The sequence below is a fragment of the Rhinoderma darwinii genome, chromosome 5, assembly GCF_050947455.1.
Source record: "Rhinoderma darwinii isolate aRhiDar2 chromosome 5, aRhiDar2.hap1, whole genome shotgun sequence".
NCBI lineage: Eukaryota > Metazoa > Chordata > Amphibia > Anura > Rhinodermatidae > Rhinoderma > Rhinoderma darwinii.
The window spans coordinates 195,888,398-195,912,506 of record NC_134691.1 but is presented as its reverse complement, the minus strand read 5'-3'; the positions used below and the strand labels follow the sequence as shown (position 1 = coordinate 195,912,506).

The 24,109-nt window shown below is 42.3% G+C and overlaps 2 protein-coding genes across 3 annotated transcripts in view; one reads left to right on the top strand and one right to left on the bottom strand.

Moving 5' to 3' along the window:
* RPRD1A (regulation of nuclear pre-mRNA domain containing 1A) overlaps positions 1-24,109 on the bottom strand; it is a 116,227-nt gene that overhangs the window by 36,944 nt on the left and 55,174 nt on the right. The gene's annotated exons all lie outside the window — the stretch shown is intronic.
* Positions 17,952-18,826, top strand: LOC142652824 (uncharacterized). The gene is made up of 2 exons (XM_075828504.1): positions 17,952-18,029; positions 18,145-18,826. The coding sequence occupies exons 1-2, from the start codon at positions 17,980-17,982 to the stop codon at positions 18,806-18,808; spliced, it is 714 nt and encodes a 237-aa protein (XP_075684619.1). The 5' UTR covers positions 17,952-17,979; the 3' UTR covers positions 18,809-18,826.

Below are 24,109 nucleotides of genomic sequence, written 5' to 3'. Positions count from 1 at the left end.
TAGTCACAAAGTTGAATTTTAATGCAATTCATAGAAATGATTCCTGTTTGTCACAAAGTTACATGAAGGGGGACATAGCTGCCAACAGCGCGTCAGGATAACTGCCAGGTTGTCTGCTTTACAGAAATATATAGGATTTGCAGGTGCACTCACTTTTTAACAGTGTAATCCTTGTATTTTATAGCTTGTTTTTCCAATTTCCACCTCAAAACCAGATTTTCAACCTCTTTCATTCTGTTGATTTTATGAAGGTGTGAGCATGTGCAGCTGGGCATAAGTGGCATTAATAAACTCTGCACACATTGAACTTTGATTTTTATGATGTGTGATTAGTCTAATTTTCTGCTGCGGTCACATTTTTAGCTACAAATATAAAATTTGTATGCATTTTTTTTTTTTTTTATTAAAAATTATATTTTGCCTTCCCAAAAAATTGCATGCTGCCACATAGGTTTATAAAGGGCTGAGAGGCATTTTGACAATGTGCCAGGTATCCACTTTCAAAAAATATGTAGGTATGGGGTTTTAGCATGATTTTTTTCTTTTGTAATTTACGTTTTATTTGTACATTATTTCAAAAGTGTGAAAATTGTCCCCGCTACCAGAGTGGCAAAATGTAAAGAAGCAAAACAAATAAATGGCAGCGAAAGGGTTAAAGTAAAGCTCAACACAATACCTGGACCTTTAAAAGCTGCATGCATTTTTTTTCTTTACCATCTTCATTTTTTTATGTTTCTTTGAATTTGACCTTTTTAGGGCTTGTCCACACGTAGCGGAATTGCGGTGTATTTTCCGTGCGGAACTGCGGAAAAGAAAAACGTAGTAGAACACAGTAGCAGCATAGTGGGTGAGATTTAACAAATCTCATCCACACACTGCGTAAAAATTCCGACAAGAAATCGACCTGCGGAGCATATATTTCGTTCCGCAGCTTGTCAATTCCTGCTTCGGAAAATGGACTGAATGGCTGTGTTTTACAGAGATGTCACCATCTCCGAGCATTGAAAAAAACACAGCAAAATATGCACCCTTTTCTGCAGTATAAAACGCAGGAAATGGTGCATTTTTCCCCCAGCGGAATGTCTGCTACTTTCAATTGTATTTCTGCAGAGGTTTTCTGCAGACATTCCGCTAAGTGTGGACAAGCCCTTACTTTTTCAGGGTAGCTCATTGGATAAATTAGAGCCCAGTAAACATTTCCATTTCAGTGATATGTGCAGCAAATCCTCTTCATCTGCTGCATAATCACGGTGTCATCACAGCAAACTGTATTGTGACACATACTACACATTCTCTATCTTCCACCTGCAGTGTGAGATTCTTATATCCTTCACTCAGGCAGCCAATGGTCCTCCCTTTCCCCCTCCAGCTGCTGAGGATTCCTATCCATGAGGAAGACGACCATTCTGTCCTTGAAACGTGCTAAAGTTTTCGCTTGTCCATGCCCTGTACTACTTACTACCTGTGACGTCACAGTTTAGTTCTTGAACACTAGCCGCACGTGAAGCGCCACCGCCTGGAGGGGTGTTCCGCAGTACTAGCAAACCATCGTTACTTTTTTGTTTTTCTACTCACCAAAGAATCGGGATGCTGTGCTAAATCATGAGTATGAGAGCATAACCCAACTACTCCCCAACAGCTGTCTGACCTAGAGGTGAGATGTCCGGTATCTCAGCAGAGTACATTCCCTATTACTACTTTTTAGATGTATTAGCTCGCTTAACCCACTGTGTGATATACTCAGCAAGCGTGGTTGTGTGGCTACCGTGGGACCAGGTGAGTTATCCTGAGCCGTGGTGTTTGACTAATTCACTGGATGCGCAACACCTATAATGTAATATTATTTGAACCAGTTTTTTCTGATAATTCTGTCGTGGGTTTACCTTTACGTGTGTGGTGCTCACTACAGTCCCTGATTGAAAGAATGTGCTGCGGTTGTGTCTTTATAAATATTATAGTACAGTGCCTATATAGAGTATTCACCCCAATATATATATATATATATATATATATATATTCATGTTTTATTTCATAACAAATAAAACTGAAGCAATGTATTTAAATTTATGATCAACAGAAAATGATTTTGTAACGTCAAAGTTAAAACAAATGTCTAAAGTGAATGAAATTCATTAGCATTATTATACGCAAAATACATAACTATTCATCCCCTTCAAGTCTGCAGAAATGATAACCTTGAATCTGTGTTGATAGGTCTCTGTAAGCCTATTTAAATCTCTTTGATTTAATGTAGTTACACAATGAGAATATTAACCGTTTCCCACTGCTAACCTGTAGATATACATCCTAGCTGCCTAAGCCCCGTACAGCTGTATAGCGCCCTGCCATGAAACAGATCAGGATTACACTGTTTCAGCGCAAATCTCCTATGGTGACACGGCCCTGAAATGATCAGCTCTGACCCAAAAAGCACTAAACACAGCGATCAAAGTGAGCCCTGTGTTTAGTTCTGGGACCCAAAGTTTTCTTCCTGCGTTCGAGTTGTTGCCACTTAAATCCGTGATGCTACGATGACATCACAAACCTCCAACTGGTACACGGAGAGATCAGAATACTGGAGGACATGATCTATGTCTTCCCAGCATTCCTCTGTGGGCAAATCACTTCAAAAAGTTATCTAATGCCAGCAGCCATTAGATCACTATTGCATGTCGTCTGCACACAGGGGAATGCTGGGAAGAAACGGATTATGTAAACCCAGCTTTTGCTTTTCCCCATGTAATAGTTAAAGGCTATGTACACCTTTGAAATCTTTTTTATTTTATTTTTTTAAATAAAATTGCCCATCAGTGTGATTGGAGCAACTTTCTAAGTACATTTTATTAAAAATTATTTTTACTTTTTGAGATACAGCTGCTCTGTATACAGTATACAATGCAGCTGTATCTTGAACTGAATCTGTCAGGTTCAGTGACAACGGGAGACACGCAGGATCCAGCTGCTATCGATCACATCTAAGTTCATAACAGAATGCAAAGCAGCTGTATCTCAAAAAGTAAAAATAATTTTTAATAAAATGAATTTAGGAAGTTGCACCAATCACACTGATGCACAATTTCATTAGGGGAAAAAAAACTATTTAAAATGTGTACATAGCCTTTAAAGGTCTGTGATGTCATCATATCATCATGGGTTTCCATGGCAGCAACTGGAACGCAAGGGTGCATTCAGCACCCACAACAAAACATGGGGGTCACTTTGATCGCTGTGTTTAGTGTTTTTTTGGGACATAGAGCTGATCAAGTGGTCAAAACGTTAAATATATAAAATCAGTAAAAAAAAAGTATTAAAAAATAAATAGAAATAATAGAAGGATACAGTATGTTCACCTTTGTTAGCATTTTTTTAAGTGAATGTATTGAGTGTTTTAAAGCAATTTTCAAAATAACTTATTAAAAATGTGTCTTTGATGTATCCTGTATTATGCATAAATTATCTTGAAAGTTGCTTAAAACCACTCCATTCAATTTAAAAACAATTGCTCACTAAAAGCGTTTAAAATAATAAAAACAACCCAATGTTTATTGATCCTACTCCGTTAGTGTTGGATAGTGCATTCGATGTATTGCAGATCGCATGAGCACTGCAAGATACACTACAAAATCTGACTCACTGTACTATCCAACACTTACGGAGTAGGATCAACAAACAGAGATCCAACACCAATAATGGTTTCGAGAAACATAGTGCGTCCCGGCACTGTGTGGCACTGTGTGGCCACTCGCAATAATGATTTTAAATGCATCAAAGTGACGCCCGTTGAACAAATCACCAGCTCTATACCTAATAGATTTGCGAAACTAAGACAACATGAAAACTTCTGGATATACAAATTATCATGTTTACAACCGAATGGGCTCAATGACTTTATAGAGACCTAACTGTAAACTAGCTGTTAGGGTTTTCCCTTCACAATTGAAGTAGCCCTCCTCCGCCCACAGCCACATGAGGGAATAAACTAACTTTATTCTATTTATTAGTCCTTTTCTATTCTATGAATATAGAATATTGAGGTGCATCTATTTATTATTTACTGTATGCTCGGTTTAAATGGATATACACAATTATTTGGTTGATAACTACAATTTTTTATGCACTCACATTATCTATTGATGGCCATCTATTTCTCACTACATACATAAGACATACCGTAAGGTCCAGAAGTATTTGGACAGTGACACAATCTTCATGATCTGGGCTCTGTATGCCACCACATTGGATTTGAAATGAAACAACTGAGATGCAATTGAAGTGTAGAATTTCAGGTTTAATTCAAGGGGTTGAACAAAAATACCCTGTGAAACGTTTAGGAATTACAACAATTTTTCTACACAGCCTCCTCATTTCAGGGGCTCAAAAGTAATTGGACAAACTAATATTACCATAAATAAAACGTGTTTTTTTTTTAATACTTTCTAGAGGATCCTTTGCAGGCAATGACTGGAACCCATGGACATCACTAAACGCTTGGTTTCCTCCTTTGTGATGCTTTGCCAGGCCTTTACTGCAGCGGTCTTCAGATGTCTCTTGTATGTGGGTCTTTCTGCCTTAAGTTTTGTCTCAAGCAAGTGAAATGCAGCTCAATCGGTTTGAGATCTGGTGATTGACTTGGCCTTTGCAGAATTTTCCACATCTTTACCTTAAAAAACTCGTGGGTTGCTTTCGCAGTATGTTTTGGGTCATTGTCCATCTATACTGTGAATCGACGTCCAATCAACCTTGCTGCATTTGGTTGAATCTGAGCAGAAAGTATATACCTGAACACTTCAGAATTCATCCGGCTGCTTCGGTCTTCAGTCACATCATCAATAAACACTAGTGACTCAGTGCCTTTGGCAGCCATGCATGCCCATGCCATCACACTGCCTCCACCATGTTTTACAGAGGATGTGGCGTGCTTTGGATCATGAGCTGTTCCAAGACTATTCCATACTTTCTTCCTCCCATCATTTTCGTACAGGTTGATCTTAGTTTCATCTGTCCAAAGAATACTGTTCCAGAACTGGGCGACTTCTTTACATGTTGTTTGGCAAAGTCTAATCTGGCCTTTCTATATTTGAGGCTGATTAATGGTTTGCACCTTGTGGTGAACCCTCTGTATTTGCTCTTATGAAGTCTTCTCTTTATGGCAGACTTAGATATTGATACACCTACTTCCAGGAGAGTGTTCTTCACTTGGGTAGATGTTGTGAAGGGGGTTTACTTCCCCATGGAAAGGATTTTGCAATCATCCTCCACTGTTTCCTTCATGGATGTCCAGGTCTTTTGGAGTTCACGAGATCACAAGTGCGCTTTTTTTCAAGAATGTACCAAACTGTTGACATGGCCACTCCTAACATTTGTTCTCTCTCTCAGATGGATTTCATTTTTTTTTTCAGCGTAACGATGGTCTGTTTCACTTGCATTGAGAGCTCCTTTAACCTTATGTTGTGGGTTCACAGCAACAGCTTCCAATTGCAAATGCCACACCTGGAATCAACGCCGGACCTTTTACCTGCTTAATTGATGATGGATTAACAAGGGAATAGCCCATGCAGCCCATTAAATAGCTTTTGAGATAATGGTCTAATTACCTTTGGTCCCTTGAAAAAGATGCAGCTACATATTAAAGAGCTTTAATTCCTAAACCCTTCCTCAAATTAGGATGTGAATACCCTCAAATTAAATCTGAGCGTCTGCACTTTAAGCCCATATTGATTATATAACTGTATATTCAATAATGTTTTGGTAAACAGCTAAAATGCCAAAACTTGTGTTACTGTCCAAAAATTTCTGGACCTAACTGTATATTTATTCGCTCTGCCATTATATATATATATATATACATACGTAATTTTTTTTTCTTGTGAACTCTGTTTTTACTCATGGCTTTTATTATTATTTTATTACTAATGTAAAAAAAAAGTCTTGAAGTGGGGCGGTTTTTATGAACTGTGTGTATATTACCCGTTTCATAACTAATCATTATGTTAAGTCTTCTGGCTCTTTTGTCTGTTCCCTTGTACTTCAGAGTCTCTCTATATACATATTGTAGTCTCTTTTAAGGTTTCCCCTCAGTTGCTGTAGCGATCACACGGCGTCTGTTTCTCCCCATTACAACCTGGGACCGGTCTCTGCCTCGGTCCCTGATTGGTCGATCTCAGAGTCCCCTCGCCTTGGCTCCAGCACCTGATTGGCTCACTTAGGCGTCTTGTTACAAAAGGTTACCGGGGGCTGTGCTCGGCCCCCGCTCTCCTCCGGGTCTTTCCGGCTACATAGTACGAGATATTCTATGCTTAACTTGGCAGAGAGAACATTTATGTTCGGGATCACTGTCCAGCGCATGACTTGACTGCCTGACGATTTGTCTCCTCATTACGATTAGCCCGTCTTTACATTTAATTAAGATGCTTTTGTTTTTATGCATTTATTTTCTGCAATGAGTGATGTTTGAAATGGAGTTTGTAAGTCAGTGTGATTTTTGTATATCTCTTGTTCAGATCTTGAACTACTTACTCTCTCAGTGGCTTATTATCCTGCCAATTATGACGCCATCTGTGTTTTTTGGCGTTTTTTTTGTGTGTTTATAAATCACTGTGCTAATGTCCTCTGTTTATTTGGTCTGATGAAGACCCCTGTCTGGTGTCAGAAAGAGTCACCAAAACCAGCTTAAGACTTCCTGACTTTGATGATGAAGTAGCACTACCAAGCTTCTGTTTTTCTCTTCCACTGGATCCAATACTAAGCCGTAGTGTCTGCTGCTGCTTCCTGGCTGGTAGGTCTGCAGATTTCATTACTCTCACACACCAAACCAGGGTTGTGCCTATATGTTGCTCAACTAGCTAAGATAAGAGCATTCCCATATCTGTACAAGTCAGTGCTTTTGCTATTGGAATGCATGCACAATGAGGCGCTTTTTTCTTTAATTTCTTATACATTTTAGAGATTGTCATGGAACCAACAGAGAATGGTATGGACCCACTGTGTTGCCAATGGATTTGGCATAGGACTAACCTGGGGAGCAGAGTCCAAGGATAGTTAGGTGGTCACCCTTTTAACCTCCATATGGAGATGTGGACTTGGCGGCTAATATCCCCCAGGCGCTAGTATCCCCAGAGTAGTCTCTGTTGGCAATGGCCAACGTGGATAGACGAGGTACAATAACAGTAGAAAGACGCAAGATCCAAGCTAAGACACAGGTAAGGGAAGGCGGCAGATGTTCACTTACGGTTAGCAGAGCCATAGCTTAGTGCAGGCAACAGACATGGATAGTCAAATTCAAGTAGGATCAGGAATAGTAAATCCAATAGTAAACAAAGAATAGCAGTACTAGCAGGTTAAACTAAGGAACCTAATTGCACAGGCAAAGAGCAAATAGGGGGGGTACCTCAGGTACCTGGGAAAGTTGGGTGAATTGACATGTGGTGATCCTTTAAAGAAGGGAAGGTCAGCACGCACGTTCTAGTGGCCGGCAGAGGAAGAGAAGGATAGTAGCGGCGAGGAAGGCCGCAGACAGTGGTGAGGCGTCAGCTTGAAATTAGAAGACGCTGGGGAGCAGGGAGTATATGGTGATGAAAGCGGTAGGCAGCAGTTGAGGATGTGGCGATTACACGTGTAACTTCTCACATACCACTACAAACAGAGCATGATGTTACCATTTGGAATGTAATATTTTGCTCAGTATTGTATTTGTTATTAACTCCCAAAAACTGGTCTTGTGCATGTTGAAAGACTTACCTTTTGAAAACCCCATTAACTACAATAGTACAGTAATTTGTTGCAGATTCTCGGTGCGGCATGTGGCCACATCTGTGATAGGTCAGTCAGTTGTCAGCATGTAGTGGAGGCTGCTAAATATGTATTCTAATTAGGGATGTCACGATACCAGAATTTGGACTTCGCAATACTAAACGAAGTATCGGTATCGATTTAGATACCAATTCGATACTTTGCCAACAGTAATAAAAAAAAAAAGGTCTTCCGTTTTTTGATGTGCGGCGCGTGGTGTGATGATTGTGCCTCACATTAATAGTAATTAACCCCATCATGTTTCTCAGTTATAATGGGTTAATGTGTAAGGTACATGATGGGGTTAATTACTATTAATGTGAAAAACATGGAGGTTAAATTCATCACACCTTGCGCCTCACAATAAGTTAGTTAAAGAAAGCAGTGTTTATTTTTATTTTTTCTACAGCGTACACATCATAAATGTTGCAAAAAAAATTGTAGTGCAGGTTATTACGGCCGCGCCAATACCGAATATGTATATTTTATGTATTGAGACTTATTTTAAAGTTTATTGTAAAAAAGGCGTATGTAGAATTTTTTTTTATTTAAAATTACATAAAGTAAAAACATAATTTTTAAACTTTAATGTACTGGCATATATCTATATTACAGTACATTAGCCTGTGTATGGATAGTACACAGGCAGTTGTTAGGACATACCCAAGTATGCCCTAACAGGAAATATGGACAGACAGCCCTGGGGTCCTTCAATGGACCTTGGGCTGTCTGCCCATATATGGTGCGCATCACAGGGATTCCCTGTGACGCGATCCAAGGAGCATCCCCCTTCTCATTTTTCCCCTCGAATGCCGCGGTCCGCTTTGATCGCATCATTCAAGGGAATAGCGGCGGAGAGGTGAGGTTTCTCTGATCTCCGCCGTTATAGAGCAGGGCTGCGGCTGTGTAATACAGTCATTGCCCCGCTCCTGACATTAAGTGTGCACGCGGTCAGAATGTTGTAATGCGGCCGGCACTGCACTAATGAGCGGCGGTGCAGGCACGGAGGACAGAACATGGGGGTGTTTTGTAGCGCCCCTGCCATGTTCTGTTTTCATTGCCGGCAATCATTAGTGCATTGCTGGCCACATCACGTCATCCTGAGGGCCCGCACTTCTCAGGAGCGGGGCAATGACTGTATCACACACCCGCAGCCCCGAACTTATACATTCATGTGTTAAAATACTGAGCTGTGCTGCCGCACAGCTAAGTATCGAATACATGAAATGACGGTATCAAACCATTTGGGGATGCACGTTATCGAAACAGTATCGAAGTTTCGATGCATCGTGCATCCCTAATTCTAATAAGTATGGACAAAGGCAGAGTCATTATAGGAGTTTTCCGGTTTTATGCAAATAAAGCATCATCATACAGTTTGTGTTCCATTTTAGAATCTTTGTTTGCGTTAAGTGAATGAGAAACACACTTGTTTAAGCTGGACATCCACGTTAGATGTATGTCAATCGAACCCACCGATTTCGGGGGGACAGGACAACAATCTAATGTGTATGGCCGTGTTCTGACTCTCCCCCCCCCCCCCCTGCGGCAGATGTCAAGAGCGAGAAGGGTCGGGCATGTTCAATTTCAACATGCGGAATCCTTTTGTACGGTAGTAGACAAGCCACTGTCAGAGGCGTCTGGCAGCAGCTTTCTACCGTCTCCTAATTTAAAATACATGCAATCTCAGCCTGGTCGAGCGTGCATGTGTATGGAGGAGTTGAGAGGAATAGTGGTCGGCCAAACGATTGTACAGCTGACACCTATTTAAAATGTATGGCCAGCTTAACATTCGAAGGCTGAAAACCCATACACACCTAGTCCTGCTGTCAGCCGAGAAGCTGAAATAATTTTATCCAGTCCTCTGGGAGCTAAGCAGCAGCTGCACAAGTGTGTCTGTAAGTTTGCTACAATATAACAAAATGAATCCCAGGCTGTTGAGCTCAGAGAGCAATAGACTGAGTTCGCACTAACATCAGATGCTCAGTTGGGAGCCTCCGTTGCTAGCTATGTCATATTTGATGGAAATAGCGGAGCATGCCGCATTATTCTTCCAGTTAAAACTACGGACACCACAATGGAATTCTAATCAAATATAGTCAATGACATCCGTCGGGCATCGGTGGTTTCCGTTGTGCGACTTACCTAGACCAGTACATCTCAAAAAGTGAGAAAGCCTTACCAGTGAGCCGTCCCCTAGTTGAGACCGGGGAGGTGGTTTTCACAGAAGTGATCCTGTTATTCCCTGACTGTAGCAATCTCTGGTTTAGCAACATATTTGACTTATTTTGGTGTTTGTTTTATTGCTATTCTGGGTTCAGGAGACAAATGAAAGGTAAATTGTGAAAAAAAAATATTTTGGCATGGACTTTGACCACTGGTGGTGAGGATTGGGCTGGTGGGCCCCCATTAGAAAAAGTTTTTAAAGCACTGGCCTAGACTGAATACAACTATATACACTTCTCAGCTAAAAGCACTAGGTCTGTACAAGTTTTCAGCCTCTGTATGTAAACAAGAATATTTTTATCCACTGACTGTAAACAAAGATCTTGAAAATGGTGAGGAAATTAAACAAAATATACAAAAAAAAAAAAAGTTTAACCTCTTGCCTCCCCGCATTCCAAAAGCCATATCTTTTTTATTTTTCTGGCGATCTAGCTGAATGACTGCTTTTTTTCTGCAGGATGAGTTGTCGTTTTTTAATAGCTCCATTTATTGTACAATATAATGTACTTGGAAACTAAATCTAAATATTTTATACTACTTTTACAAAGAAAATCTGACGCATGTGAACTTACCATTATACAGATACCGCTGCTAGTACTGCTACGTGTTTTACTGTGGATCAACCCTATCATGGTCCCACAAAAAATAGTGAGTGAAAGGCTAAGCTGGATCAGTGTCACTGCTGAGCTGCTGGTGACTGTCAATATGATAAGGTCCATGTAGTCTGTCTGGGTGCTGGTGTGCTAAAGTCATGAGCAATAAAATAATTAAGTACGTTTTGGGGCGTGGCATATATATTAACGTACGAGCATACGTTTGAATTTGGCACGGCGTCCATGGTGTCTCATTGTAGTCATTTCTCAAAAGTAAGCAAGTCTGTATTGTAAGTGTAAAGGATTTGCCTGACACAGCTTCTGTGTCGACGCCCGTGGTCAATCAGTCTGCATCTGTTCCTAGGTCTGCTAGAGTGACTCGATCTGCTATCTCTCAGGCTGGGTTATGCTGAGGAGTGGGAGAGCCTATCGCAGCCTGGCCAGACGGTTCTAGCTCCCGCCCTTGGTCCACTTATACCTTCATTTGCTGCTTGTCCTTTGCCTGTGATTCTCCTGTTTCCTGGCTCTGCGGTTTCTGCTGTTACCATTGTCCTCTGCTTTATATTGACCCTGGCTTGACTTACTATTCTCCTGCTCTGCATTTGTTACCACGTACACTCCTGGTTGACTCGGCTCGTCCACTACGCTGTTGCTCACGGAGTTGCCGTGGGCAACTGCCCCACTTTCCCTTGCTTTGTGTACCCTGTCTTGTTTTGTCTGTCGTGCACATATTCAGCGTAGGGACCGTCGCCCAGTTGTACGCCGTCGCCTAGGACAGGCTGTGCAAGTAGGCAGGAACTGCGTGGCAGGTAGATAAGGGCTCACCGGTCTATCTCCCTATCCTGACATTACAGTAAGACAGTGGCAATGTTTGCTGAAAAAGGGCCGGGAGTCGGATTGGGGAAGAGTATGGTCGGTTTCTCAGTCCCTTGTTCATCTCAGGTATTAGGACGCTAATTAATTAGCTACACCTGAAGCTTGTATAAAAAGGTACTCTGGCCTTGTTCAGTGCCTGTGTAGGGCCACCTACCACTTAGATTTGAGGGGCGACCACACGGCATTGTAGCATCTTTCGTCTCCCCTTCTCTTTTATTATTTTTGGTTTCAGCCTACCCTGTTTTGCTCTCTCCACTCACCCCCCCTTTTTGTGGACTTACCTGCTTCTAGAATCTTCCATAACTCAAATCGGCTTGGCAGGAATTGGAGGCTTAAAAGAATCGGTTACCGATTATTTTCCCTCGGCTGCCTGAATGGATTGTTTAAAGAGGCTCTGTCACCAGATTATAAGTGCCCTATCTCCTACCTAATGTGATTGGCGCTGTAATGTAGATAGCAGTGGTTTTTGAGCAAGTTATGAGCAATTTTCGATTTATGCTAATTAGTTTCTTAATGACCAACTGGGCGTGTTTTTACTTTAGACCAACTGGGCGTTGTACAGAGGAGTATTGTTCCAGCCCAACGTGATTGTGCAGTGCAGGAAGCTGGGCTGGAACAATAAGTATATGAAGCTGATTGGTCAGTGTCATACACTCCTCTGTACAACGCCCAGTTGGTCAGAAGTAAAAACACGCCCAGTTGGTCATTAAGAAACAAATTAGCATAAATATAAAATTGCTCATAACTCGCTCAAAAATGAACATTTTTCAAAATAAAAATGACTTATCTACATTACAGCGCCGATCAGATTATGTAGGAGATAGGGCACTTATAATCTGGTGACAGAGCCTCTTTAAGAGAAGCCCTGCACTAGGAAGGAAGACCTTTTGAGAAAGCTAATTTACCATGTGGAAAGTGCAGGAATAAGGAGTGGTTAAGCAGATATCTGGAGAACCCACAGGTATTGGAGGAAGTGGCGGGCACTTAATTTTCTCAAGCGTGCCAGTCAGCATTAAAGAAAGAGCAGGCGACGCAGCGGAATGGGGTGTACAAGACGTCATTCAGCTTGAGGTTCCCATGAATTGAAGGAAGATGAGGAACATTCACGCTCCACCTCCTCAAACTGGGCGGAGGTCGCAGAATAGAGGATCCCGGCATGGATAGCCTGTGGTGCAGTGGGTGAGATTACTGCCATGACTGGCAATGTTTCTGACAATGTTCATTCTTATGTGATGTCTAAGGAGTTTATGAAAAACAGATGTTTGTTTCGTGGTCTAGGAGTGTTCCTAGTAACTCTCTGGCTATTGTTTGGACTGGGGATTATTAGGTAGCAGCGACACAGGTGTTATCTTCGCCTGTGAGTAATTTAAAGTGTAACTAAACGATTGACAAACTTCTGACATTTCATAGTGACATGCCAGAACTTTTGATTGGCGGAGATCCGAGCACTGGGACCCCCACCAATCGCTCAAATGAAGCGGCAGAAGCGCTCGCCCACTGTGAGAACTCAGCCACTTTGTTTCTATACGGCTTTTTCCGGAAAAACGATGTACCGGTGTATGGGCTCATAGACCTTCTATTGAGCCTGTACTCCGATACATTGATTCCCGGAAAAAAAAACAAACGGACATGAAGCGGCTAAGCGCTTACACGAGCTTCTGCCGCTTCGTTTGAACGATTGGTGAAGGTCTCAGTGCTCGGACCCCATCTTTCAAAACTTCTGCCATGTCATGACACGTCAGAAGTTTGTCAAACGTTTAGTTACCCTTTAACGGAGTCAGCAGAGCGCTCTGATATTGATCTCAGTAGACCAGTTATGGACAGAGCTGCTGGTGTTTGAGTTACGTGTAAAAGAAGGTCTGAACTGCAATATTTCTTCTCTGGTTTATCATTAGTCTGTTTTAGTGAGGGAGAAATATGGAAAAAATTTTTTATCCATTGATTATTGTTATTGGGGTCAGCTGAAGAGCATGTGATGAAAACTGAGGCGAACGGTCCCTCGCTCCTTCTATAACTGGATTCAAGCTTTCTGAATTTATGCAGCAGTGTTAGGCAAGAAACAGCCAGACAAATGTTCCGGGTTGTTGCAACATAGGAATAGAATTCTTGAGGCCTAATGCAACTTTGGTGGTATGGCTTGGTATGGATACGATGAGATGTGGTCTCTACTACTCAGGGTTCATTTTGCAAAGGAGTATGCTTTGCGTTCAATAAAACCCATTGCAAATGGAAAAATAATTGCTGCTACGAGCACTAATGTTCTTTCTGCGGAGAACAACACCCTAGTTGTTTTAAATAGGTCTCACAATCTAGACAGTAGCAACTTGGAAATAAGGAGATGCTTTCAAAAAAAAACTTATTCTCCAGTGAGTTTAACAACAATGTCTCCATGGGTAAAAATTTACCCAAAGACAAACTGAATTTATATTCACCGGTTTTAGGGACAATTTTGACATTCCAAAGTTTCTTGGTTCCAGTTGCTAATGGGCAGAGAATCTGAAGTCTATTGAGAATCTTAATAATTTTGCCTCTAGAAACATCTTTATAAAACTACAAAAAGCAAGAATTTCTATACCATTTGATACAACACCATTTCTTAATTTTAGATTAACCTCAAAAAGGGACAGTTCCCAAAAAATAAACCAATTATTTTAGCTTAATCCAGGATTAGTTTTCCCGAATAAATTTTCTTTAAATGATTTGACTGATGAGTAATACTTCCGGCAATTATTCCTCTTTTAATCAAGCTTCATGCTTGTTGAGGAAATTTTGTCCAGAAGCTATGCTAGCCTTCAGACTTTTGCCTGTGCACCATAAGGGATTTAAGTTTGATGGCCAATTATTTTTTGATAGGTGCCTCCTTATGGGGTTTATTTTCTCATGTTTACATGAAACTTTCTCCTCGTTTGTTCAGTGGGTGGTGCAAATTGGTGTTAGAGGGTAGAATTTTACATTACCTGGACGATTTTGGTTTATAATTTGACTGTTCGGATTTGTAGTTGAAGATGATCTATGTATGTGGTTAGATTGTTTTAATCATTTCAATGGACATTGTATATGGCATTCAGAATTTGTTGAATTGGACGCAGAGTTTGGTGACTGATTCAGCTAGTTCCTATGGTTATGTAGCCTTGGTCATTAATCATCTGAATATTGACATAGAATCTTGGGTTGACAATGGTTTGAACAAAAACAATGTATTTTTGGAACGATTCTTGTGGCTAAAGTTGTATGGGGTGAACACTTTTGAAATAGGTTAATTTTAAATTAGAGACAAAAGGTGTTATACCGGGAGGTGCGATTCTCTCCTGACTTAATAGTATCCTTCATGCTTATATAACTGAGAGGACACTGCGGATGATCAGTATACAATCCACATGGATGTAATATATTATTAATCACTTTTGTGGGTAGTATATACTGGTTTGCGGCATACACCATTTCGTCTGTGTTACATAATATCTTCCTGTGCTGAATGACGTACCATAGTACTAGTACTAGAGTCTTCGAATGATGTGTTTTTAAATGTATGTTATTTTGTAATAATAAAACTGATATATTCTTATATACTCCGACTATATGCTCTATTCTTTCTTCGGTATGGTTAGACATTTTCAGTGTTGGTTTGCAATCTATGATTGAGAACGGGCTTCGATGTTTGAGGGGCCATGCCATTTAGGAAACATGGCTTTAAGGTTTAGCTTATGCTGGGCGGATTAGGACTGAAACAGTTTGGCAGATCTGCAACCATTTTTTTAATATAAGATTAATCGATTTTTGCTTTTAATATTATGGTCATAATTTACTGGTGCCAAACTGAATGTTTATTGTTAACCCATAATAAACAACATGGCTTATTTTCACCACTGAAAATGTGTTTAAAGAAAAAAAAAGACAGTTTAAAGAGGCTCTGTCACCAGATTATAAGTGCCCTATCTCCTACATAATTTGATTGGCGCTGTAATGTAGAGAACAGTGGTTATTTTGAAAAACTATCATTTTTAGCAAGTTATGAAAAATTTTAGATTTATGCGAATTAGTTTTAGACAATTGGGCATTTTTTACCTTTTTACCAACTGGTCGCTGTGAAGAGAAGTGTATGGCGCGGACCAATCAGAATCATACACTTCTCTCCACACATTTTTAGCTGTAATTGCAGCACAGCGTGATCTCGCGAGATCACACTGTACTGTCACATACTCCGGTAAAGTTTCTGTGGGGCATAAACAGCACAGCCTGATCTCGTGATATCACGCTGTGCTGTGATTAAGTCCCACAGAAACGTTACCGAAGTGTCGGGAATGTGAATAGACATTGCATCCTGGCTGAAAGCGATGTCTATTCACTCTCAAGACACTTCTGCAAAGTTAATGTGGGAGTGACAGCACAGCGTGATCTCGCAAGACCACGCTGTGCTGCGATTACAGCTAAAACTGAATGGAGAGAAGTGTATGAAGCGGATTGGTCAGCGTCATACACTTCTCTTTACAACGCCCAGTTGGTAAAAAGGTAAAAAAAACACCCAGTTGTCTATAAAGTAACGAATTGGCATAAATCTAAAATTGTTCATAACTTGCTAAAAAATTATAGTTTTTAAAAATAAAAAACACTGTTATCTACATTACAGCGCCGATGAGATTATGTAGGAGATAGGGCATTTATAATCTGGTGACAGAGCCTCTTTAAGTTGTATTTAACCCCTTCCCGCTCCTTGACGTACTATTACGTCATGGCAGCTGTATCGTTCACGCTCCATGCCGTAATAGTACGTCTCGGGAGTAACGCCCGTTTCGGCCGTCCTCCCGACACATACAGGAGCTGTGACGCTGCTGTCTTGTTCAGCAGCTGTCACAGCTCCTACAGCGGGGACCGATCGCTGTGTCCCCGCTGATTAACCCCTTAAAAGCCGCGTTCTATAGAGATCGCGGCTTTTTAGGGGTTAAGCTGCCATCGCCGGCCTGCTACGCGATAGCGGCCGGCGATGGTGATTATGGCAACCGGACACCAAACAATGGCGTCCGGCTATGCCATAGACGGAAGCCTAGTGGGTCCTGACAACGTCAGGACCCACTATGCTTGCTGTCAGTGAGTAGCTGACAGTTCTAATACACTGCACTACGCATGTAGTGCAGTGTATTAGAATAGCGATCAGGGCCTCCTGCCCTCAAGTCCCCTAGTGGGACAAAGTAATAAAGTAAAAAAAAAGTTAAAAAAAAGATGTGTAAAAATAAGAAAATAAAAGATTTAAAAGTAATAAAAGTAAAAATCCCCCCTTTTCCCTTATCAGTCCTTTATTATTAATAAAAATATATAAACAAACAAATAAACTATACATAATTGGTATCGCCGCGTCCGTAACGGCCTGAACTACAAAATTATTTCATTATTTATCCCGCACGGTGAACGCCGTAAAATAAAATAATAATAAACCGAACCACAATCACAATTCTTTGGTCACTTCACCTCCCAAAAAATGGATTAAAAAGAGATCAAAAAGTCGCATGTACCTAAAAATGGTCCTGATCGAAACTACAGTTCGTTACGCAAAAAATAAGTCCTCGCACGGCTTTATTGATTGAAAAATAAAAAAGTTCTGGCTCTTAGGCCTCATTTACACGAGCGTATTATACGCGCGTGCGATGTGTGTGCTTTTCACGCGTGTCGTACGCACCTATAATAGTCTATGGGGCTGTTTAGACGATGCGTGAATTTTGCGCAGTGCGCGTGCGTTGCGTAAAACTCACGACATGTTCTAAAATCGTGCGTTTTTCGCGCATCACGCACCCATTGAAGTCAATGGGTGCGTGAAAACAACGCATGACACACGGACGCTCCTGCGTTGCATGCGCGAAAATCACGCATCACTTGTTATGTCCATGAAAAACAGTCTATAAAGCTGGACAAAGCAAACAAAAACCAGGAAGTGCTTGAGTTTCCACTGCGAGTGGGCAGGGCTAGTGACTGGAGACTGTGAAGGTATCTTCCACTGTCAACATCTGCTGCCATGCCGCGTGGGATGGACGTGGAGCGCCTCCTCGTCCTGGTCCAGGGACATCCCGAAATTTGGGACACTCGCTCGGAGGCGTACCACAACCGGACGGCCAAGGAGGACGCCTGGGAGGAGGTGGCAAAGGAGCTGTTTGGCCAGGAGTGGGAGAGTGGCCGAACCCGTGACCGCAGTCGGTTGGGTGAGTACCAGGCATTTTCTGGCAAAGCATGACATCCCTTTTGAAGAACTGGGGCCCTGTATGTGTCTTCTGCGCATTTTCACGAGAAACTTTTGTGGAGCAGGCGCATCACCGTGTACCACGTAATTGGCAGTGCAGGGCCCTTAATTTAAAGTGAGAGGTCATAGGTCTGATGGCATGATATCTGTTTTTTAACTCCAACAGTCCAAGAGATCAAAACACGGTGGCGGAGCTGCCGTGACCAATTCCGGCGTGAAATGGGTGAAAGGGGATGCAGCGGGGATGGCGCATCTCGCAAGCGACCGTATATGTATACCCAACAGCTGATGTTCTTGAAGGACATCATGGAGATGCGCACGTAAGAGTTTCTGCCATTGCATGTGTCTAATGTGTGTTCGCCCATGTCCTGTTTGCCATCGTGTTGTTGTAGGCATTGTTATATATTCTGTTCTAACGTAATTTCCTCTTTCTAGAACCACAGACAATTTGGAGGATACCGCAGAAGAGACAGACGTGGGCGAGTCTCGGCCGGAACCTCCTGCTGCCCCTGTCCTGCCCCCTAGCCCAGAGCCGACACCCCTGGAGCCCGCCCCTGGCCAGTCCGCACGGGCCGTCGCCTCTCCGGCAGAGGAGCGCCCCGTGCGTGCCCGCACTCGCCGGGCCCGTGCTCAACAGGCCTCCGCAGCGGGGCAAGTAGATGCCCGGGTCCTGGACTATCTACGGCGAGCCGCTGATGAGGACGGGAACGACGCCTTTGGCCGAAGCATCGTTCCCCTCCTCCGGCTGGTCCCCATGGACCGTATGGGCCGTCTGCAAGCGTCGATCGTGACGTTGATCGACGCTTCCAGACCGCCCCACAATCCGCACGTGTGCTTCACGGCCATTGAACAGTGGCGCAGTACAGCCATGCCGGCCACCACGCCCCAGGTGCCGGGCCCATTCCACCCAGGCCCCCAGATGCACCGCCCGCATCCGTATATGCGCCCTATGGCTCCCCACTTCCCTGGCCCAACATACCCCGGACAACATCAGCACCACTATGCTGCCGAGGAACAACCTACACAGCTCCAGGTCCAGCATAGTGGTGCTGAAATGCAGGCCTATTCGTCCCCGGGCCACCAGTACCAACACCTTTAAGTGTGTTGGAGGCCAGAATTTGTGACACCACACTATTTTTGGGTGCAGGGATGCCAACTCGCCGTCCTGTTTTTGTGTTGGATCGATATTATACACCATGTTGGTGTTTTTTGTTTGATGAAACATTTTTGTGCTTTTGCAAAACCCTGTATTAAAAACTTTAATGTTGAATGGTTATATTTCGTGTTGTTTTTCATGGATAGCCCTCCACACAATGTTTGGCCCACATTTCCTTGGCCTATACCCTCGCACACCTCTGGGATTTGGGTCCAATGCATACACACGTGATATGAGGTTTTAGTTAATCACTCGGGGTTTGATATGGTTTGCAAGAGGTGCGGACGTTTAGGTGCTGTCATGGGCCCCGAGGCAAACTATGTACACTAGCAATTGGCCTTTCCAAACTTTCGCCCACACAACATTCTATCTCCAGAAAGAAGGTTGCCAACTTTATAAAGTCCTGCTCAAACCCCGACAGATGTAAGGTCGCAGCCCGCGTCAAGACTCCTCTTGTTTTGCAAGTCCCTAACCCAACAACAACCACGAAAAAATAAAAACCCCAGCCCACATGTGACGTGTGTAGGTAAGCCGACAAACAACAGAGAACCCTTCAAAGGTCATCACGCACCCACGGTGCGGCTCCAGATCGACATTCCAAATATGCCGCCAAAGTATCCCTCATGCGAGGGCGGGATGAGAGAGATCGGCCGAGAGGAATAACCGGGACACTGAGGCTGCTGCCTGCATCTGTAAGTATATTTGCTGCATCAAAGGTAGCATCATTAATGCAGCAGAAGTTATGCAGACCGACACACAATTCTATAACACGTGTCACATTCTGCATGGACAATTGCATTGTCGTCCCAAAGACACGCCACCTGCGCGACATAATGGCAAAGCCACATTCCACACATCGACGAGCTCGGCAGAGGCGGAGATTAAGGTGCTAAACCTGCTTCTCCCAGCAAGCAGGGGTTGGGCCAGCTGGCCTATTTGTAGGCTGGCCTGGCATGAATCTCCTCTGCGTTTTTGACGCGCGTTGCAAACGCTAGTCATGCGCGCGTTTAAAACGCAACAACGCTGCGTATACGCAGGCAAAACGCAATGCCAACGCGCGCAAAACGCAGCGTTTTTTGCGCGCGCAAAACGCACACGCTCGTGTAAACGAGGCCTTAGAATAAGGTAACACAAAAAGTGAATGATTGTTTACAAAACGTATTTTATTGTGCAACCGCCATAAGACATAAAAAAAAACTATAAACATCTGGTATCGCCGTAATCGTATCGCCCCGCAGAATAAAGTGAATAAGTCATTTATAGCGCACGGTAAAAAAAAACGAAAAAAAAAAACAATAGTACAATTGCTGTTTTTTAGTCCCCACGCCAACTAAAAATAGAATGAAAACTGATCAAAAAGCCGCATGCACCCCAAGAAAACTGCAATGGATTCCTCAAGGGGTCTAGTTTCCAAATTGGGGTCACTTTTGGGGGGTTCCCAATGTTTTGGCACCACAAGACCTCTTCAAACCGGACATGGTGCCTAATAAAAAAGAGGCTTCAAAATCCACTAGGTGCGCCTTTGCTTTGGAGGCCGGTGCTTCAGTCCATTACCGCACTAGGGCCACATGTGGGATATTTCTCAAAACTGCAGAATCTGGGCAATACGTATGAAGTTGCGTTTCTCTGATAAATCCTTTTGCGTTATAAAAAAAAATGGTATAAAGAGGATTTTCTGACAAAAAAACAAAATGTAAATTTCACCTCTACTTTGCTCTAAATTTTTGTGAAACACCTAAAGGGTTCATAAACTTTCTACATGCTGTTGTGAATACTTTGAGGGGTCTAGTTTCTAAAATTGGGTATTTGATAGGGGTTTCTAATATATGGGCCCCTCAAAGCAACTTCAGAACTGAACTGGAACCTAAAAAAATAAATAAATGAGGCAATACTTCGCTTCTTACATTATACTGATAATGAGCTGTGCCCACCCCGAGATGACCCCAGTTTTGACCGTTTGTATAAACGGAGACCCCTATTAGACCGTTCCAGTGCCCGGTTTTCCCAAGCATACACCCCCGAGAAGTGTATTTCTATTGATGAGTCCCTGGTACATTTTAAAGGGAGGGTTCAATTCCGCGAGTACCTGCCGGGTAAGAGGGCAAGGTATGGCGTGAAGATGTATAAGCTGTGAGAGTGCATCAGGGTATACCTACAGGTTTAGGCTATATGAAGGAAAGGCCACCCCCAAACCAGACTGCATCCTGGACTACAATAGGTACATGGGAGGGATGGACTTGTAAGATCAAGCCCTGAAGCCCTACAGCGCCATGCGGTGTGGTATAAGAAGCTGGCCGGGCACATCATACAGATGGCATTGTACAATGCATACATGCTACGTCGATGTGCAGGCCAGACGGGAACTTTCCTGGAATTTCAAGAGGTGATTATCAAGAACCTAATCTTTAGGGACCAAGAAGGGGGGGCACCCAGTACTTCTGGAAGCGAGCCCACACGCATCGTACCAGGGCAACACTTTCCAGGAGAAGTTCCCCAAACTGGCAAGAAGGGAAAAAGTCAAAAGAGGTGCAAAGTCTGCTATAAGAGGGCGATAATGGATGACACAATATATCAATGTGACACGTGTCCCGAATAACCAGAGCTCTGTATGAAAGTGTTTTAAAATTTATCATACATCCCTTGGTTTATAATTTACCCCAATTTTACTTACCCTGATGCACTCCACACAGCTTATTCCCCCTCGTCTTTCCCCTCTGGGCCCTGCTGTGTGTCCAGGCAGCTGATAACAGCCACATGTAGGGTATTGCCATACCCGGGAGAACCCACATTACAGTTTATGGGGTGTAGGTCTCCGGTCAAAATGCTCACTACACCTCTAGATGAATGCCTTAAGGGTGTAGTTTTTAAAACGGGGTCACTTCTTGCGGGTTTCAACTGTACTGGTACCTCAGGTGCTTCTGCATACATGACTTCGCACTAGAAAATCCCCAGTAGGCCAAATGGTGGTCCTTTCCTTCTGAGCCCTCCCATGGGCCCAAACGGCAGTTTATCACAACAAATGGGGTATTGCGGCACTCAGAACAAATTGTGCAACAGAATGGGGTATTTTGTTTCTTGTGAAAATAAGACATTTTCAGCCAAAACTACATATTATTTGAAAAAAATAAATTTTGTTTTCATTCCCAGCCCAATTCAAATAAGTTCTGTGAAGAAACTATGGAGTCTAAATGGTCACATTACCCATAAATGAATTCCTTGAGGGGTGTAGTTTCCAAAATGGGGTCACTTTTGGTGGGTTTCCATTGCTTTGATACCTCTGAGGCTCTGCAAATGCGACATGGCACCCGAAAACCAATCCAACAAAATCTGGACTCCAACAAACATATAGCGCTCCTTTCCTTCTGAGCCTTCCCATGGGCCCAAACGGCAGTTTATCACCACAAATGGGGTATTGTCACACTAAGGACAAATTGGGCAACAAAATGGGGTATTTTGTTCCCTGTGAAAATAAGAACTTTTGATCACAAATGACATTTTATTGGAAAAAAATGACATTTTTTTCATTTCAGAGCCCAATTCAAATACGTGCTATGAAAAAACTGTGTGGTCAAAATGGTAACAACAACCCTAAATGAATTCCTTGAGGGGTGTAGTTTCCAAAATGGGGTCACTATTGGGGGATTCCTACTGTTTTGACACCTCAACACCTCTTCAAACCTGGCATGCTGCCTAAAATATATTCTAATAAAAAAAGAGGACTCAAAATGCACTAGGTGCTTCCTTGCTTCTAGGGCTTGTGTTTTAGTCCATGAGCGCAGTAGGGCCACATGTGGGACATTTCTAAAAACTGCAGAATCTGGACAATACATATTTAGTAGTGTTTCTCTGGTAAAACGTTCTGTGTTACAGAAAAAAAAAATGAATAAAATTGAAATTCAGCAAGAAAAATGAAATTTGCAAATTTCACCTCCACTTTGCTTTAATTCCTGTGAAATGCCTGAAGGGTTAAAAAACTTTCTAACTGCTGTTTTGAATACTTTGAGGGGTCTAGTTTTTAAAATGGGGTGTTTTATCAGGGTTTCTAATACATAGGCCCCTCAAAGCCACTTCAGAACTCAAGAGGTACCTTAAAAAAAAGGCTTTTGAAATTTTCTTAAAAATATGAGAAATTGCTGTTTATGTTCTAAGCCTTGTAACGTCCAAGAAAAATAAAAGAATGTTCAAAAAACGATGCCAATCTAAAGTAGACATATGGGAAATGTGAACTAGTAACTATTTCGGGTGGTATAACCGTCTGTTTTACAAGCAGATGCATTTAAATTCTGAAAAATGCATTTTTTTCAAAATTTTCTCTAAATTTTGCAATTTTTCACCAATAAACACTGAATATATCGACCAAATTTTACCACAAACATGAAGCCCAATGTGTCACGAGAAAACAATCTCAGAATCGCTTGGGTAGGTTTAAGCATTCCGACGTTATTACCACAAAAAGTGAAATATGTCAGATTTGAAAAATGGGCTCTGAGCCTTAAGGCCAAAACTAGGCTGCGTCCTTAAGGGGTTAAAAGCTATGTCCACCTTTGTAGGCCAATTTTTCATTACTACTAAACCTATGTTTAATGTGTTTACAAACGTTTTTGATTTAAAGGGGTTTTCCCACTTTCTGACAACTGATGACCTATTCACCGGATAAGTATTTAGTATACCATCGGTGGCCTACGTGCACCGGACGTTATGGCATATAATGCTATGTACAGAGCCGGAAGCAGTTGGCTCCGTAGATAGCACAGCGGTCGTGCTGCAGCTCGGACGCTATTCCATGGCCAACTGCTTCCGGGATGTACGTCCAGTGAACGGAGGCACCTGACCAGATGATCTGTGCAGGTGTCCGGGTGCCAGATCCCCACAGATAATCTACTGATGACCTATACGGTGGATAGGTCATCAGTAGGTGGAATACCCCTTTAATTATTTACATTTTGTTCGTTTTTACTATACGGCTTCTATGTATCCGCTTTACATACTGTGCATTTGGAAAGTCAGATCCTTTCACATTGTTATGTTGATGCTTTGTGCTGAAATAATAAAAAAAAATATATATATATTATTATTTTTTTTTCTTATCATTCTGCACTCAATATCCCATAATGACAAAGTGAAAACAGAATTTTAGAAATTTTTGCAAATGTATTAACCCTTTCAGGACGGAGTCTGTTTTGGCCTTCAGGATGAAGCGGATTTTTCAAATCTGACATGTCACTATGTGGTAATAACTTCGGA

Coding starts and splice junctions, on each gene's coding strand:
- LOC142652824 (XM_075828504.1), top strand. CDS start 17,980: ATGTATACCCAACAGCTGATGTTCTTGAAGGACATCATGGAGATGCGC. Junction 18,030..18,144: donor GACATCATGGAGATGCGCAC/GTAAGAGTTTCT, acceptor TCCTCTTTCTAG/AACCACAGACAATTTGGAGG.